Raw genomic sequence first — 20289 nt, 5'->3', positions numbered from 1 at the left:
GCTGCACGCACAAAAAAGTGTCCCGTTACGCACATTGTTCTGTTACGCTGTGTCCCATTACGCACATTGTTCCGTTACGCTGTGTCCCGTTATGCTCATTGTACGCTTCCGCCGCATCTATTTCTCTTCCACTCAACTGTTAATAAAGTGAAGTGAAAAGTTAATGTGGTTTTCATTGCTTATTACAACAAGAATTTCGGCAATGAAGGTTAATTATTCTTACATTTTAAAAACCTGATTACTAGTATAATTTCAAGTATTTATTCTTTTATTATTAAAATAAAATGATTCAATTTTATTCATAAAGTATACAATCATTTCATCAATGTTTTGTTATGACGTTGTCACGTTAAACTATCGTCCGTTAACCGACAACCAATTTTTGTTTCCAATTTCATTTTTAAAACAGAGGAATTCAGTTTTGTATTACTCCACAAAATAGTGGTAATATTTATATGTTGCATTTTTACGATAAAAAATTTGTAATAAATTGGTCTAAAACAGATATATTCAGAACAATAAAAATAAATTGGGGAACAATTGTGGTTTGAAAGTGATTTAATTAGAAATGCACAGTAAAAAAATGCATTAATTTTCCCCACTTTGGTACATTCTTTTGTCCAGAAATAACGATGAATAAGTTTTAGTTCAATTCTGCTTAATTCCATTATATAACTTGCATTTCTGTGCTATATGGTGTATTAACTTCCATTTATTTAGGTTTTATTGCATTCACCATATAATCTTGTCCCTTGTCATATAATTATTATTATTATGCGAGTGTTTATTGTAAGAACATACAGTAGAACCCTGTATAATGTTTTTCAAGGGAGCACAAGAAAAAAACATTATAAGCAGGAAATCTCAATTTAGCACTTAACAATGTTTGAGCTTTGTACCAATGGACTCACCAAGCTATGTAAACAACTTTAATGTTAAAACCAAAGATAGTATACTTGATACATGAATTTTCTGAAACAAGCCAAAAAATTTTCAACTTCCTCTTGTTCCCTGTTTGTCTTTAAAGATAAACTGCCACATTTTTTTTGTAAAATTGTCTCACGATTCATGATGACAACATTAAGAGTGAGAATGTCTACTCCTTCGCCACCTGAAAATGTTTAATTTTGGGATTCCTATGTATGTATGAATGAAAAAAAAAAATTATTTGTAAGCAATAGAAAACACTTTTAGTTATGCCCTCGCTCAATGGTTGGCAACTTAAATATCGTAGGACTATGTACGTGCATCTGAATACCCACTGGAATGGCAAGGAAGGAAAGAGTTGACTAAGGGTGCCAACTGACACGTAACTATGAACATTGTGTACCTTCAGTATATTGAATAAAATTGTATTTTAACAAACTTCTTGTATTGTATGGCAGTGATTGTAAACATAAAAATACATAAAGGAAACTTTTTATCGTAAGTGTTGGAATAATTTGGTTTTAAAACATTTTTCCCCCATTTATTGAATGTTAGAAAGCAAACATTATAAGCAGGAAATAACACTATTTATGAACGTTATATGCAGGAAATAAATACATTGTCCTTATGGGGGAAATATTGGGACTTTAAAAATATGACATTATAAGCAGGAAAACATTATACATATGCAGGAACATTATAACAGGGTTCTACTGTAGCATGTTAAGTTTTCCTATTCATCATTATCAGTTGTGTTTGGTCAAGTGTTATGCAATGTCTTGCAGGATAAAGAAGTGCGCGATGCCACCGTCCTAGGGTTGTGCAAGCTCATGCTGGCCCAGAGAATCACCTCGTCAGTGCTGATCATGCGACTGATCATCATGTGGTTCAACCCAGTTTCAGGTGGGTGTCGTTCAGACACGCGGGATGTGGGCTTGTTGACAGAGCTGCTCTCATTGTGTAGTAAATTATTTTTTTCCCTAGCCTTACTTGAAAGTTAAAACATTCTGAGCCTAGTATTAAAATGCTTTCTTTGATTTAAATTTAAAATATCAAGATTTTACCCCTTTTGTTGTAACTGGTCATGGGTCAAATTCCCATTTTCTCGAAATCAAATCACAGAGACTACCTCGAATATACCCCTAAGATCTTAATCTAGGTGTCAAAAGTCAAAAATAAAATAATGTACAACAAATAAAAAATATTATCTATTGTGTTTGAAATATTCTAGTCATTTAACTATCATTGTAATGTTTCAGGTTCACATGGTACAGTATTTACTCACGTATGGGTCACACATTTTTCGTTGATTTTTATTTTTTAAAAAATGAACCGCCATTCTTATGCAAATATATAACTTTGGATTAAAAAAAAAATTATTGCAGTGTATCTTTGAGTAAGTGTGTAAATAACTATCCTGTGTTGGTTTTTAATAAATATGTTACGAGTAATTATAAATTGTATGGTTAAAATATGAGAGCAGTGTGTGAAGAATGCTCTGAAAGGCACCATTGTATTTGTCTGCCGAGCCACTGCACTGGCAAGTGACATGACTTGCTGGGCTGGTATTCAGCTGGAGGAGGAAATATAAAAATAAACTAGCCTGTTTGTGTGTGTGTGTGGGGCCACTACAATGGTGACGGTTCTCCCTCCCTCTCTCCTTCACACTTGTGTAAGTGTCCGTGAACTGGCACAATCTCCATTTGTCTATTTCGACAGATTTTTAAAACGTAACACTATTGTGAGATTTTGCTGCTTTCAAGGGAAACATTCCATCCAAAACTGCAGCCAACATTGGTGCTTTGAAAGCCGCACTTCAAAGCCTGGCTTTTTACGTTCCTTCAGCTCAAGCACAAATTTCTCTCACAAATTTCTCCCTAACTGTTACGTGCTGCGTGTGAGCTAGTTTTTATAAAAGAAACTGATAAAGGGTAGCTTGCAACCTTTTTTTTTAATATTCTGTAAGGGGACTTGTTTAAGAAAAATGCAATATTCAGGAAGGAATACAGGGGTGTCTTTTTATTATTAGAAGGGGTTGTAAATCACTGTAATAAAATAACACAAAAAGTAGACAAATAGAGGACAGAGTTAACACCAGTGCCGTATTTCTTATACTGTATACGTACTAATAAGCTGAAACGTGGAACAAAGACTTCACTTGTATTCTACTGTACACAGATTTATGGTGCAACCCTTAAACGGCGAAAAAGTTGGATTTTAATGCAGGGACGACTCTTCTGTGGGTAAATACATTATCATTGTATTTTACAAGTATAGTTTCAGGAATCTAAGACTACTAGTTCTTGCCTCTTATCGTGTCTCGAACTGAGCTCTTTTTCCTTCCAGTCAAACATTTCTTGCTCTTCTTGGCCTTCAACGTAAAAACACTGACAAAACTTGATCATCTTCGTACTGCCCTGTCTAACTAGCTGACCCTCGTTACAGTTTTAATTCATTTACACTAATAATTTCTCTATTACACAAAAAAATATTTTACTCATGTTTAAATCGTTGAATCATTACATAAATACATACTATAGTAATTAGGTTTGTCGTTGGCTCAGAATAAATCTCATATTGAATTATATATTACTATATTTTATAAATGCATGATTAGTATACCGACCTTCCATTGGCTAAGAAATAACAAACCTAATTTCATGTGCATAGATAAAATACATACAACAGGGCAATATTATACCACTAGCTAAGAACAATGCAATGACAAAAATATGTATTATAATGGCAAAGCATAAGACTTCTGTGAAGCTTCTATGACATTTCGACCTTCACACTATAAAAAAATTATAGTGGCCTCAAATTTAGAAATAAGGAACAAGAAGCCCTACGTGGCAGATTTAAGCTGATGCCAGGAGAGTTGACTCTGCATGTACTTACTCACCGTCTGGAGATCTCTTTCTTTCTCCTGTGCTACCTTCAGGATCACTTTTTGTTCCAAATTAGCTTAAATGTTGGTGTGCTGCCATTTTTTGTTTTGCTAGGAGTGCTGAAAAACAACTTCTTCAAGAGCGAGAGTTTTTATTGCTTGACTTAGTTTTACAACTGACAGGTGTGACCAGATATGGTTTATTAACATATTATTTTCTAGGAAGGTTTCATGAAATAAAGTTAAACATTTACAGTGAATAATTATTTTTTCCTACTGTCGCCAACTGCCTTATTCAATCTATTAACTTTTTTTTTCTAAAGCACATTGTAATCTTTTTTTTTATGTTTAAAAAAACTTAATTTTTTGTTAATCCTATGTCAATATTTTTGTATATTTTGTACAATAGCGCATAAAGTCTGTCTTCTACAATGATATGAATATTAATCTGCAGAGGATGACAACCATCTACGCCAGATGCTCGGGACGTTCTTCACGCAGTTTGTGACGACTTGTGATTGGAGCATCACGACTTTAGAAGAGGCGTTCCTGCCAACCCTCCGCACTGTGTACGAGGCTCCAAACTCCAGTCCCTTGTCCAACATAGAACTTCAGGCTATAGTTCGCTTTTTTGTCAACCTTACACAGCCGGGTGCAGGGAGAAATGGTTTTGAGGTATTATTTAATCACATTGTTTTTTTGTTTTTTTTTTGCATGAATTTTTTAAGATTTTTATTCAATCCACATAAGGCTGCGGTTATAATAAATGAAGCAGAATTTTTTCCCCTTTACTTTAGTGACAGTTCTACTTTTAAAAAAAATACCCTACCATCTTAGATTTGATAAATTTTTGGGTTTCTTAGTTATCAGCTTATTAAGTTTTGTGCATCCCACAGTTTTTTTTTGTTCCATTTATGTGTTGGTAAGATAAGGCCTGTACAAATATCAGAATTTTTAATTTGAATCGAATAAGTATATGAAATTATTCTTGAATACGAATATTGAATTTGCATAGTAAGAATTATAATAAATCTAACATAACAAAAAAAATTCATGTATACAACAAAAACATATTGAAAGAAAAATGTGTAGTGTAGTGGCTTATGAGAAATTAGATAAACAATACTAAAGTGAAAAGTTAGTTAGATTAAGTCAACTACAATTACTATAGGTAAAATTTTGAAAGGAAAACATAAATAAATATTTTTCATGGTAATCAAAATAGGATCTGAAAAAAAATTAATAAACATTACAAAGAAAATATGTATGTAAGACAATTGCAGTATGTGTAAAGAAACTTCAAGAGGGTGGGTTTACAAAGAATGTACAATGAGCAATTTTAATATATAATTAAATATGGTGTAGGTAAAAAAAAATTCAAACTTGTTTATTTGAATTTTTATTATGTGAAAATATATCATTATTTATATTAAAATATACTCTGATTAATGGATTATATTCTTTGGCTTGTTTTAACTAAAGTGTAGGAACACAGTAGCTGCTTAGAATGTTTCTCTTTTTTTCTGTCCAGTGTATGTATGCTTAGTAAAAAGGTGAAGTTTTCACCCCTCTTAGTGTGACCTTTTTTTGGGCCATGCCTGAGCTGTCACACTGCACTAGCAGTGTGAGCGTGGGCCTGTATCTGGTCGCCGACTGATTGATATCCACCAGGAAAAAAAAAATTGTCGTAGGTTTTTATGCTTTAGGAGTCTTTGCTTTGAGTATGGGCCGGATGTTTTCCACGAGATCTATTTAACCAAAACTTAATTCAAATTATTAAAAAAAAAAAAGTAATCTTTCAATGTTTGAAATTAATTGTAATTATTATCTGGACAAAATTTGTACCAATGTGCATGATTCAGAAAAATTAATTAAATTTTTTTTTTTTTTGTGCATCTCTGATTGGTTCACTTTTAAACCACATGTGCTTGCTAATTTATTTTTATTTTTCTGAATTTATCTATTTTAGACCAATTTAACACAAATTATTTTATCGTAAAAATGAAGCATATAAATTTTATAACTATTTTGGTAAAGTAAATATTACAAAACAGCTTTTATAAAAATAAAAGCAATAACACCAAAATCCTGTATTTTAAAAACAAATTGGACTAAAAATCAAACCACAAAGTCTTGTCTTTAGAAATTGGTGACATAACTCATTTGGGGGTCAAAGGAAAATGTTTTTCCACGCCTAGAAAAGTCTATTTTTATCAAAGGTTTGCTAGCCACCCCTTGTTAACAATGTCAGCACTCACCACCTCCGGCTAGCTCAAATTTAGTGATGAGTGGAACATACAGGTTGCAGGTCACAAAGAAATTAGAAATTTATACACACAGTTCGATGTATTACCTGTTTTATTTATTTATGTAAAAATCACACTATATTTCGTACAACAGAGCACGAAAAAAAAAACTAACTGTACATAAAAAAAATAATACACGGAACCACGGCCTGCTCGGCCAGCCGCCCGAACAACGACCGCTCGGCCTGGTGCTTGGACAACGACTGATCTTACAGCATTCCTTTCCTTTGTGCGGGCAGTGTCCTGGGCTCGCTGACGTAATTCTCAGCCAATCACGGGCATGGCAACAGAAGCGTCCACGAAATGCTTAACTTCTGTTCCCACGACGCAGCGATTTTGTCTCTCACACACTCCCGTGACCGTGACTCACGCGCCTAGCGTGTGAAACAAAGCCCCGGTCGTGGAAAAATGAAGGAGAATCACGTCAGCATGCCTTCCCACACAAAAGAAGCCAGCAAAAAATTTTACTAGAAAAATAAACTTATGAGTTTTGAAAATAAAAACAATAAACCCTGAGAATTACGTTACATCTAACCTGAAATTTGACAAAAAAAAAGTATAGAAAATTATTATTACTGGATTGCATGAGGAAGGCCGTAATCTGGGTTGTTACAACACGTTCCAGGGCAACGTGCACAACAACCTGGCCATGTCGCTCTGCAGCGAGGTGCTGAAGGAGCCGGACAGCGACCTCGTGACGGTGCTGCTGTACGCTCTCTCCATGCTGAAGGTGTCCCTGGACGACGACGTCGTGCGAGACCAGCTCGCGGTCCTGGCCCGCAAGATCAAGGCGGTGCGTGAGAGTGCTCGGCTGGACCCTTCCAGGCCACCTGAGACCTGCCGTGTTTCATCGCATGATCGTCGCACATTACATGCGAGTGAAGCATTTGTGTTGAGGATGTCAAAACTGTTGCTTAGAAATTACATATAACTAAAAAGCTGGGTGTACAAAAAACACACCAAGCAATTAAAATTAGTCGTTAAACAAAACATCAAATTTGAATACTAAGAATGAGAATTAGAATCCCACTAAAAAATAAAAAATTTCATGCCATGCAACAACTTCGGAAAATTATACATTACAAAAGTGACTGATTGGTTAAGTCAAGTCACAATAATCATATGGAAAATGTTAGTTAAAATAATTAAATTATTAAATAATTGGTTTTTAATTATGTAGCTAACCTAACCAAACATAACCTAACCAACCAAACCAACCACAAACATACACTAACACAAACCCCAACCCCTAACACACACACACAAAAACAAACACACACAAACAACCACACACACAAACAAATCAAATGCACAGACACACAACCCCCAACCCTACAAACACACAAAAACCCAACCCCTAACTCACAAACACAAACACCCAACCCCTATCCCCTAACCCCCAACCCACAAACACAACCCCCAAACACAAACTCAACCAAACCACCATTTCACTTTCTGTCGCCTTATTTTCCACATCCTGATACTCTACAAATTGATCCTGAAAATCATTGTGAACTGCAAAACACCTTTAAATCTATTGCAATTTATTTTATGAAATAATTCAATCTTTTTATTTTTAAATTCTATGTTCCCAAATTAGTGATTGAATGAGCTAAAATTGACTTAACTAAACCCCTAGTTATTCACATGATTTCCTAGTTAGCGGCAGCCAGGTAAATTGTATATTGTTTCAGTATTATTATGTACACAAGAGAGTCGCAACCCCTGTTTCGTAATAGATGTATACAGCAAGTAAGCTGCTACTGTATCGCGTGACTATCGATTTATACACCATTGAAACTATGACTAGGGTCCCCTGAAAGTGGTAAATAAAATTTTCAGATTTCATCATTAAAAATTAGCAAAAGCTGTGTTAAAATTCACTTAAAAACACAAAAGCGGTGCTAAAAACTTGGGGGGGGGGGGGGAATGTGTGTGTTACTGTAAATATATCTGAAATTATTTAAGTTAAATAATTTTACTTGAACCTACTCATTACTAGAGACACGGAAATTTCGCGAATCGCGATATCGCGAAATAACACCGCAATTTACCTTAATTCGCGACAAAACACCGAAATCGCACAGCATCGAGAAATAAAACTGATAATAATGAATTAGACCACCCATGCAAGACATCGCTAAAAACAAGTAAACACGACGTTGATGGCACATCGCCATTTTTCTAAGTTCCAACATGGCCGCTTTGTAGTAATGAAAGTAAATAATGATTTACAGTATTCCCGTCACGTAATCATGACAATTTGAAACGAAAGCAGTAATTGCAATCATAAACTAATTAAAAAGAGAAAAATGTACCTGAGCATCAACACAAAGTTAATAAAAAATACCGGCGATGTTTTCAACACAATATAGCTGCCATGATTTTCAACCCACTTCTTTGCTGCAAACTGTCGCCTTACAGCTGTATTTACACATTAATCTTGTAGGGAAATATAAATTTTTAATTCTTCCTTTCATGTTAAACAGTTAACAACCTCATGCTTTCAACTACGTTTGACTGGCTTGGAAACCTACTCGTTAGAGCTGTAGCAAACCGTATGTATTCGGTACTGACTGAGTAACGGGTGCGCCATCTAGTTTCTAGTAACGAAACGTTACACACGGCTGGATTTCGTTACTCGCATTTTTCGTATGGTTTACGCATGCGCGCGCATATTCGATGAATTTACGTTACAAAGAACGATGTTTGTTTAATAAGTAAAGTATAATATGGAAATTTGTCGTCCAAGTTTTTTACTGTTTATAAGAAAGTATTTTTTACAAATTAGAAATATGTATGTTTTTGTTCTTTATTATCGCGTATTTTCACTTTTTTTTTTGTTTTTATCTTAAAAGAGAGAATATAATAAAACCGCTCTAATTAGATTTAATTGTTTCTTGGTTAACAAAAACTGTTAATTATCAAATATTGTTAATTGTTTATATTCTATTTATTATTATTTACGAGACGTCATACTGTACGCGTACGCAATACGACTCGATTCGTTGCTGCAACATAACATAGCATGTTATGCGGTATCAGAAGTAACGAGTAACGTAGCGACACGATAGTAACGAGTACTAATTGTTATAGTAACGAATACATACGGGTACAGTTTTTTTCGTTACTTTTACACCTCTACTACTCGTAAACATGAACACATGGCACTACGCCGATTGATAAGCAAAATCAGTGACCTTTAACTGCCGTAACTACACTTCTCAGCAAATGCAATACGACTGCAGAGCAAGTGAATACGGCGTCAACGGGACAAAGAACAGCAGCAAGAAATATTAAAAGAATACTAAGTTGAGACATGCCGTGCCGAGGCAGCGCGCTAGGCGGCACCGGGCCGTGCCGAGGCAGCGCGCTAGGCGGCACCGGGCCGTGCCGAGGCAGCGCGCTAGGCGGCACCGGGCCGTGCCGAGCTGTTTCAAGCCCACAATTTTTATTTGCCAATAGTGTTGACTTTAGAGTGCAGTATACGCCGTGCCACTATTATTTAGCCAAGCAAAACTTGTAGGTCATAAAACCATTCTCAAAAGTTAAAGTAAACATGAAAAACCAAAACAGCGAAATAAAACTGAAATTTGATTTTTTCAAAACGAAATTTAAGGAAAAATAAAACCATTTTTACGGTACTCATTACTGAACACCCTAAACAAATAGTTTACATATATTTATATGACAAACTTTTGATTTAGACACTGATTATTAGTTAGTTCCCATAAACTAAACTGGAAACTAAAATCGGGGACGCACCACAATGCCAAAATACCACAACGCCGAAATGCCAAATTGATCACGACGACAGAAAACTGCTGTGTACCACAACGCCGAAATACACTAACGCCGAAAAATGTCATTACAGGGCTGCCACAAAGGTTAGGTTAGGTTAGATTAGACTAGGTTAGGACAGGTTAGGTAAGGTAAGGTAAGGTAAGGTAAGGTTAGGTAAGGTAAGGTAAGGTAAGGTAAGGTTAGGTTAGGTTGTGGTATTTCGGCATTAAGGTACATTTAAGAAACGCACACAAATTCATTCAGTTATTTCGGCGTTGTGGTCAATTTTGACATTCAGCGTTATGGTATTTCGGCTGTGTGGTCAATTTTGACATTCGGCGTTATAGTATTTCCGCGTTGTGGTAACGACCCAACAAAATCTATAAAACACTGTTGACCAACTAATCATCATCGTCACACCATTCGAAAATGAATGTTTGTTTACATTTTTCCACTTTTTGGCGCGATTTAAAATGCTTGTGCCTGGTTCGCCCGATAATCTGCTTGATACTACGACGCTGTTCCAACTATATGCCAGCGCTCCCGGCTGACGTGATATGGCCACTCACGTAAGGCTGTTCCAAACACCGTTCGCCCAAACATCTGCTTGCTTTTGTATTTATCCGGTGTTGCTGTTCCAAGCTGACATCAGTGCCCCGAGTGGTGTGCGTACGCTTTAAAACTTCGCCTGTTTGTCTTATCTATCCTAACATTATGCCGGAAAGGAAAATAAACGCCGTAGTTTTGCGTATTTTTACAGTATATTTTTGGGTTTAACATTATAACGTTAGCGTGTGTAAGCTTTTGTTTGCTTTAGTGCATTTATGATTAATGTTCAGTGGTGGCCATGTTGCGGTGTTTGTTTACCAGTGACGAGACAAGTCTTTTACCGAGTATTTAAATTTTGCGTAAAAACACTGCGATTTCGCGTTTTAATACAAACTTTGTGTAAAAACGCTGTGTTATGGCGATTTCACGTAAAAACTGTATTTAAAGGTGATTTCGCGTTTATCGTCGTTATATCGCGATCGCGAAAAGAACAGGCCCCTATATATGACAATTACTTGTGTTGATGTCCATCTCAGTGAAGTGACCGTGTTTTTTGTGGCGTTATAGTCTGAAATTTTAGGGTGGCCCTTATTATCCATCTGGGCTTCAATAGGACCCATTTTACATGGATAATTGTAAGTTTACTGTATGTGTACATTAGATAAAATTTAGAAGTTTTTGATATTAAACAACATAAAAAAAAAATTATTAATAATTTCACTTTCGGCTCATTTTACCCTGTGCCCTTATAGCTAGGCAGTGAACAGCATAAAGAAATGATTTACTGCATACATAAATTGGTGTCTGTTTTACTATTTAGAAGTGTAATTAATTTTTGTTTTTTTTTTTTACTAAATATTTTTTGCATACACAAGAACTGTCATAGTTAGTAATAATTTTTAACTATTGCCAAATTAAACTGATTTGTGTGAGAAATAATGTAAATACTTTAATTTGCTATGTCTGAATAAAAAAAGAGATTACGATGAAACATCTATCACAACTCTTTACCTATGATGCTACAAATCATACACCTTACTCGCTTGCCCATTTATACTTCTTGTGTTTGCTTCTACCTTTTGAATTTCACTGCCAAACAGAAAAAGTGTCTTTGTTCACCTGTTAAACAGTTACAAATCTTCACATTTGAGAATTAAACGTACACCTCTGTGCCTAAGCCAATATGCATACATTCTGTAACTTTGACTTTGATGACGAGAGGCTGTGACGTTTCTTCGCTCTGGGTGAACTGGCATGTTGTTTAAGTACCTTGTAATGTTGTAAGTCCAGTAGGTTTTGCAAATCCTGATTTTTTTTCTATTTGATTTGAGTACCCAGCTATTCACAAATATCAAATATTTCTCCAATAAAAATGTAACATTTTTTTCTTCACACTTCACAGGAGTCCGAGAAATATTGATGCTAAATAAAGTAAAATGAAACAGAGAAATATATATTGAACCACAATGAGTGGTGTAAAATTCAAGGAAAGAACGGAAATGCATTTTCTTAAACCAATAAAATTTTATATTTGCAAACTCTTTTTTGTCTATAAATAAAAATGGAGAATTTTTATAATATCCTTACAATTACATATATTTTTTAAATATGTATAAAAAGGATTTGTATGCATTGTTGCAGAAAACCAATTCAAAGTCTCAATATATCATCTTAGTATCATAAATGCTCCTTTTTTTTATTTTTTTCATTTAAATATTTTGTTAATGAGTCTCACTTGGTGTATCTATTGTTAGCAAATAGTAGTTTAAAAAAATTTGATTTGATATTTTAAATCAAATAACAAATTATGTATGAATATTAAATATTTTTGGAATACTCGCAGACCTCTTAAAGTTCAGCAGTGTTCCAGGCGGTCGATCAGAAAGACGCTCTACGCTACTTGAAGAAGTTCCAACAGCAGCTGGCGGGAGGTTCCTGGGAGACGACGGCGAGCACGGACACGCACGCTTCTGCCGTGGACTCCTTGCGGAGTTCCGCTGCCCTGGACTCCTTGCAGAGCTCCAGCAACACTCTGGAGACCTCGCTCCCCGCTCAGGTACGGCACCGACGGCCCGTCAGCAGCGAGGATACAGGAAGGAGCCGTCCTAGCATTGGCATGGCTCCTGACCCAGGAGCTCACAACACTTCGGGAATACTGTTCCGTATGCAGCAGGATGTTCAGCTGTGATTAGCACAGCTACTCGTGTCGTTACTCTATCAAGCACGATATAAGACATCTAAGTGTTGCTTCGTCAACCACTACTTTATCAATTAAAACTTGTTTCAAAAATTATGAACTCATCACTTGCCTAAGCAAGTCCCAAAGAGCATGTTTTACTTCGCAAAGTTCTGCTTGTTTGCCAAATAAGTCCCTGATTGTGAATTCCCTTTACGTGTAATATAATTACTGAAAAAGCAAATGGAAACTATAGCAGTATTCGCGTGTTTCAGGTGCCTTCAGCGAAAGCGGTGAGTGGAAAACAGGGGGCTCTGTGGAACCCCACAAGTCAGCGGAGCCATCTGAGCCACGGAAGCACGGAGTCTGAGAGCTCAAACAGCCCGAGGTAAGTTCAGGTAGAACTGAACATCCTCGCAGCATCTCAGTGATGTGGAACTGGTGTGTCAAGATGTCGGCCCATGGGTCGCTTGACGCCTGCTGAGGGTTATTTTTAGCATGTCCTGATTCTATCAGCCAATCAAATCCTCAAATCCCATCAAACCAAGGGACTCTGCTTCTTCAATATTGTTGTCCTAACAGTCTCAGCTTTACAACAATTTAACAGTTATATGCTCTTATGATAGTAACAGCAGTTGCACAAGAATTCAAATAACTGCCACCAAAGGTTAGCTTCGCTTATATCTTATGCCTGTACACAAGTGCCAATATAATAATACACTTTTATTTATTTATTTATTTATTTATTTATTTATTTATTTATTTATTTACAATTGTAACATGCCACTCAACGGTGCAAACTAAAATAAAATAACAGAACAACATCTACTCAAATAAAATGCAATCAAAAAACAACAAAAAAAAATTACATCAATCTTCACACAGAAAACAATAAAAACAAATACAATGGTACAAGGTAATGATTAAACAATACTGCATGAAAAATGAACAGCACTAAAAATTAGACATCTGCGAATTGTGATTTTTCCTTTCGAATCGAATTTCAAAAAAATTCATGAGTTTCGAATTTTTTTCGAATCGAATTTGAGAATATAAAAAGAAAATTGAAAAAAAAAATTAAAAAAGCAGGAAAGTGAAAATAAAGGGAAGACCATAAAAAGTATCACAGTTTACCTTATTTAGCATGTTTGACTTTCAAGGATAAAAATATTAATAAAAATATCACAGCATAAGGAAGTTGTACAAAAAAAAATAACTAATTTACCATTTTTATCACTTAAGCATCGCACATTTTATTCTAAAATCAAGTTTGAAAATTAGGGGTGAGACCTATTCATGGAAAGTACGTTTATTTAAAAAATAAAAAGTAGACTTTGCGAGAGCACGCCAAATAATTTAAATTAATGAGTGATGCAATAAAACTATTTTATTCAACGTAAAAAAAAAATTAACCCGTAACAAGAACGTGATTTGTAACTATACGCATAATGATCGTTCCTGACAGAGCGCGCGCGTGCATGCAGTCTGCGAGCTATCAATATCGATCTTCGACTACGTGCGCGCACTCTATATGGGAATACAGGAATCAACACAACCAAACTGGCGCTGCTTACGCTCCCGAAACGTTAAAGATGAAGTTTATAACTTTTAAAAAAGTCTTTAAAACACGATGTACACATCATATTACTTTGTAATAGGATTATTTAAGTTAGTATGCAGTTTTATCAGAACGAACGGCGTAAACTGCGAGCTATCGATATCGATCTTCGACTACGTGCGCGCACTCTATACAGGAATATAGGAATCAACACAACCAAACTGGCGCTGCTTACGTTTTATAAGCGGTATAAAGTGACTCCCGAGACGTTAAAGATGAAGTTTATAACTTTTAAAAACGTTTTTAAAACACGATTTACTTTGTAATAGTATTAATTAAGTTAGTATGCAGTTTTAACAGAACGAACGGCGTAAACTGCGTAAAGCAATAGGCGCTTTGTAAACAACTGGAATTTATTGCATTACATCAAATGAGGTTAAAACGGGACAGAAATAAAATGGTTCAAATAACGGGAAAACGTAAATAACGGTAACGTAAATAAGGGGTTTCGCTGTATAATTTTTGTAAGTGAAAGATGTAATCGTCTTTTTACATTACTTTAAAACATTGGGGGCGGGGGGATGTCTTATTTTAGTGTATCCGGGCCAGATTTTGCAAGTCGAATTATTGTAAAATGAATTTGATTCGAATTGACGAATCGAATATCAAAAAATTCAAACTCGAATTCGGAAATTTTGAATAATCGCAGAACCCTACTAAAAATAGCATCATAAAAAACAGTATTGGATAGGACATATAAGTGAACAATACCATATTTACCCATGTAATACTTATCGGCATATTTTATGCCAATATTTTGTTTAATAAAATGTACTGCACCCTTTATGCGAAAATTTGCGAAAATTTCCATTTTTGGTTTAAAAAAAATAACATTGCACTGTTGTGGTTGACTATATACTTAAATAACTAACCTGTGTTGGTTTTAAATAAATATGTCATGCGTAAATATAAATTGTTTAATGGCAGTGCACTCTCAGTGTGGTAATTTATGGGTCTCCCCTCACATATAGATTTGCTGTAAAATAAATCTGGAAAGCTATTGCAAAGGGAAGGCTAATTGCTCGTATTATTTATTACGTGAATGTATATTTAAAAGTTAAATGTAAAATTTGAAAAAGTTAGTTCACCATGAATAAACTTCATATAATTTTCTGAACTTGTCTCTTGAATATATCTGGCTTACTTCTGGGGCCCTCTAAGAACATCTCTGAGACCCCACTGCCCCTAACTTCATAGCTAGACGTCTCAGAGTATCTGGCTAGTTGCTGTTCACTGGGCATTTACTCACAAGCTATTTTCTTTAAGAACATTTCTTGCAATAACTTTACTTGTTCTCTCACAGGAGACCCAGCTTTTGACAACTACTGCTAACCAGACTAAGTAAAATGCAACGGTGAGCTGGCATCATGCATCAGATTGTCATCTGTTTTAGTAGATACTTGCACACGTTTCAGAGGTGCAACACATGCCTCACAAGTTATATGTATTTCTGTTCGTAATCTGTTATCAGGTTTGCGATTAAGTGTCTTGAATGAAAGTTATGCCATGTCTGACATCTGTGGTTGTCATCCAGTTTTCTCTACCTAGCCTTGTAATAAAATTTTTCTCTCATTGTCTGCTTGGTTTCCAAAATACATACATTACATTATATTTTAATGTGTGTGGTAATTTGTGTGTTTTAAGGTGGTCTTTGAGGTCAAGGAACAATACTATGGTACCTGAAAGCCCAGATGTGAGCAGTGAAGATTCAGAGAGTGAAGACACTACATAGTCTTCATTAAGCATGACACCACATCATGTGCTTCATATAGTTTCATAATATATACAATATTTTTAAATTTAAACATTATTAAATTATTGTAGGTGACTCATTTTACTTTTTTTTCTACTACATATATGCATGTTGTTAGGAGTCAATTTTGATTGTTACAAGTGAGGCCCACTGTAATTTTAAAAATAGTTTTTGCATGTTTGACAAATTCTAAGTTTGTGAATTATCTTAATAAATATTTTTATATGCTGAACGTGTCACTTATTTTGAGGCTATCCTTTTCCCTTCTATATTTTTTGACCCTCAAAAACTAATCAAATTTAATGTGAAATATAAATTTGGTTATAGCTGCTCTGTATAGTGTTCATGAAACAGGCGTCCAGAAGTTGCGCAAAATGTTTTACAGTAGAGCACCCCTCAACCGTAATCCCCACAAACGGAACTCCCGATATCCGGAACTAATTTTCCAAAACATTTCCGCACTGGAACGAGGCGTTTTTGCTTTTGCCTGACTGTACATGTCTTGTAGGCGCGCGCGCGCACGTCTGTCACAGAGCTAATGATAGCCAGTCTTTCCCGCGCATTGCATAAATAGTTAAATACACCGCTGGTTTTCGCGTCGGACGTGAATTACTGTAAACATGTTTATGCTATAAGTAGTTTTATTATTTCACTATGTCAAGTAAACGGAAAATTCTGGCCGGCCCGAGAGTATGTACACCGACTCCCACTACACACGCTGACACACGTGATAGCAAGTAACATTTACTTCCAACATGTGATGCTTTCATTTGTAGACAATAATTTAGTGTACAAATATGTATTATGTACATATTTATACGTTAATATATGATTAAACAGTCTACATTTACCTATATTTCTCTATCTCTGTGTTTTTAAACGAAATGCTTGTAGTGTGATTCTTGTGAATGTGAAATGTAAACTGTGCGTGGCAGTGACTATACACTCTCCAGGAAGTGTGAATCACTAGCACATCAACACAGAAGTAACACAACACTGCAGCTGTAGTCCTACTACCTCCCCCGAACCCTCTTCATCATCCTCTTCGCTCACACACGCACCCACCCACAGAGATAAGAAACACGTGCCTGCCAGCTTGCTTGAATGAAGGTCATTCAACCGGCTCGGAGGCCGGCCCTACCGCAACTCCCATTACCCGGAATTTTCCCATAACCGGAATAGACCTCCCCCCAATGATTCCGGTTGAGGGGTGCTCTACTGTAATTAAGAATGTAGTCATCTAAACTCATACACTCAAGCCTTCTTGAATCCACTGGTGTTTACAGATTAATTGTTTTAAAGAAAATTGACAATTATTTACACCCATCTGATTGACACACAGTCAACATCATAAAATGTGTGATAATTTTAAACGTTTAAACCAATCATATTGGGAAAGAAAATTGTAAACCACTGCAGAATCATCTGGTTAATCCACCCCTGTTTACCCATTGCTAATTTCCTATGACAATGGATGAGGTTTCAAGCCAGTTAGCCTAAGTTTTGCTTATTTTTTTTGTGGGTTCAGCCTTAAAATATCATAACATTATTTTCACCCTCAAATTGGATGCTGAATTTTTGTACTAAGTTAGTTGATTAAATAATAAATAATATTATATAATGTTATTCTTTGACTTACCAATTTTTATAAAGGATTTGTACCACTACTACTTTGTGTGGACAGAAAACAGAATAAAAAAGAACATTGTCTATACCGTATTTACCCTCAGAAGGGTCACCCCTGCATATGAAGTAATCGTGTACCGTGTCTCGGCTTATTGGCGCTTAAGAAATACGGCACGGGTGTTGACCCTTGGTCCTCCTTTGTCTGATTACTAGGGAGGTTGTGCCTTCTCTCTATTTTGCTCACACGTGGCTGAAACGCTGTCTGGTATTTAACAATTCAGTGTCCGGCCGTCCACAATCTTAGACCACATCAAAAGGGATAGATAAGTAACTGTTCAGTGACTTTTAAAAAAGGACCCTTTGTATATATTTCTCATTTGTTTGTGCTCGGAGCATGGACATGGAACAGAGTTTTTCTTTTTGTTGTTGGTTGTGTGCGGACAAAACTTTCTCCTTGCTTGTGTATCCAACAAAGGACAGTAAAAATTAAGATGGCCGCCTAGACACAAGTTGGTGCTGGGCGCTGCTAGAATTCACCAATTTTCGGGTGAATTCTTTAACTTCCGTAGTCACGGAACATTTTGGTCCTCCGGGCCGGATCGGTCACGAACGTAGTGATATTTATGGCGGGTCGGTTCGGATACAGTCGTTAGTAGTAGACACGCGGACGTCCGCGGCACGCGCGGGAGCCGGTGCGTCTCGGTTTATTTGTGGAAGAAGCAAGATGGAAACAATAGACGTTCTGTTGTTACAGTGCGTAGTAAAATCAGAACTACAGCAAATTTAGTGGTGCTTCGAAGTTCTAGAAAACAATTAACGCGTGTTTATCTTTCTTTGTCTTGTCTCGAGTCCTTTGTCTGACGACACGTGAACGGATCGCGAACATCGGTCACTCTCATGACCCGCCGGGACACGGTTGACTTTTTTTTTTGGGTGAAGGAGTGAAAGACTAGCGGCAACAAAGAAGCGGGCGGTAACAAAGGGAAAGCGGCGGAGGGGCGGTAGGGAGGATTGAGTTCAAGGTCAACACGGAACAGAGGAACCAAAAAAAAAATGACAGACTTGACAGCTGTTTACCTCAGGCTTGCGCGGTCAGAAAATCGTCTGCAAAGAGCATCAACCCTTGCAGAGAAGGCTGCATCTGATCCATCTCAACAGAGGCTATTGGAGGCCACCTGCAGGGACTTGGATCAAATACGGAAGGGCTTTGAGGAGGACCATCTCCTAATTGCCACCAGTTCAGGGCAGATCACTGACTTTGATTCAGAGGAGCATAATAAAAGGTTGGATACATTTGATGATTTATACTACAAGATAAGGTTAATCTCTGATTCCTTTGCAAGGATACCATTACCCAGCTCATCACATGCTTCATCATCCACTTTTCATGACTCACCTAGAGTGCACCTTCCAGCCATTAAATTGCCATCATTCAGTGGTGATATCAAGTCATGGCAAACATTCTCCAACCTGTTTGAGACCTTAGTTGCAAAACAGAAGCAACTCACGAATGTGGAACGACTCTCTTATCTGAAGCTGTCATTGGAAGCAGAACCCTTGTCTTTAATACAGTCCCTCCCTCTAACAGAGGATAACTTTGAGATTGCATGGAAGCTTCTCCAACGGCGATACAATAATAAGATGCTCATTATTAATCGCCACATTGAGGCATTAGTCAATGCCCCATCTGTCACTGGAAGTTCATCTACCCTAGTACAGCTGTTATCAGCTATCCAGGAAAATGTTGCTGCCCTCAAGGTATTCAGCATATCTGTGAATACTTGGGATCCCCTGTTACTCTATCTAGGTATTAGAGAGGAAATTGGATTCGACTCTTAGACGAGACTGGGAGTTGACACTAACAGACCCAGCACAGATACCAACACTGGAACAATTTATCATCTTTTTGGAAGGTCGACAACGATTGTTGGAGTCTTTGGGAAGTGGACAAAAACTGAAGGCTGTTTACAAACCAAGCCAACAACAACCCAACTGGAGATCTTCGGGGCCTCACTCCACACATTCATTTCTAGGTCATTCAGGGGAGAAAAGGTCTCAGCAATGTATGCTGTGTGGAGACCATCACTCATTGTCTCAGTGTTCCAAATTTGTGGAAGCCTCCCCTAAGCAGCGATTTGAATTTGCGAAACAGCTGAAGGTGTGTATAAACTGCCTGCGGCAGTTTCATAAGGCCAAGGATTGCTATTCAAAGACCAACTGCAGAACTTGTGGATCACGTCATAATACCTTGTTACATTTTGAAGACTCAGCATTATCCAGCCAAAACTTGGAGAAAAACAATGAGCTAAGTACAGAGGTGCAGTTGACTGATGATATCCCTGAACAACCTCCCACGTCAGCTTTGACCAGTACTGGTCCATCGTGTGTTTTGTTGGCAACAGCCACTGTTGGTGTTAGAGATGCTAGTGGCAACAATCAGAAGTGTAGAGTGCTGCTGGATTCGGGAAGTCAAGCTAATTTCATTACAAGCCAGTGCCTTCAGAAGTTAGGCTTGCCTCGACACAAGTGTTCACGATTGATTCAGGGTCTTTCCGGTGTGTCTGTCACATCTGTGAGAGGAACTGCCTCTTGCCAGATACTACCCATCGATGATGATGCTAGAGTATTCACCCTTGACACTTTGGTCCTAAACAAAATAAGTGA

The 20289-nt window shown here is 36.7% G+C and overlaps 1 protein-coding gene across 1 annotated transcript in view; it reads left to right on the top strand.

Moving 5' to 3' along the window:
• LOC134535842 (condensin complex subunit 3) overlaps positions 1–16231 on the top strand; it is a 63535-nt gene extending 47304 nt beyond the window's left edge. The window contains exons 15-20 of the mRNA XM_063375166.1: positions 1713–1830; positions 4269–4489; positions 6746–6913; positions 12323–12508; positions 12904–13016; positions 15891–16231. Of these exons, the coding sequence (XP_063231236.1) occupies positions 1713–1830; positions 4269–4489; positions 6746–6913; positions 12323–12508; positions 12904–13016; positions 15891–15978 (894 nt within the window). The 3' untranslated portion in view covers positions 15979–16231. The remainder of the gene's footprint in view (positions 1–1712; positions 1831–4268; positions 4490–6745; positions 6914–12322; positions 12509–12903; positions 13017–15890) is intronic.
• The last annotated feature ends 4058 nt before the right edge of the window (positions 16232–20289 follow it).

This window comes from Bacillus rossius, chromosome 10 (assembly GCF_032445375.1).
Source record: "Bacillus rossius redtenbacheri isolate Brsri chromosome 10, Brsri_v3, whole genome shotgun sequence".
Classification (NCBI taxonomy): Eukaryota; Metazoa; Arthropoda; class Insecta; order Phasmatodea; family Bacillidae; genus Bacillus; species Bacillus rossius.
This window is presented reverse-complemented; position numbering and strand designations above follow the sequence as displayed.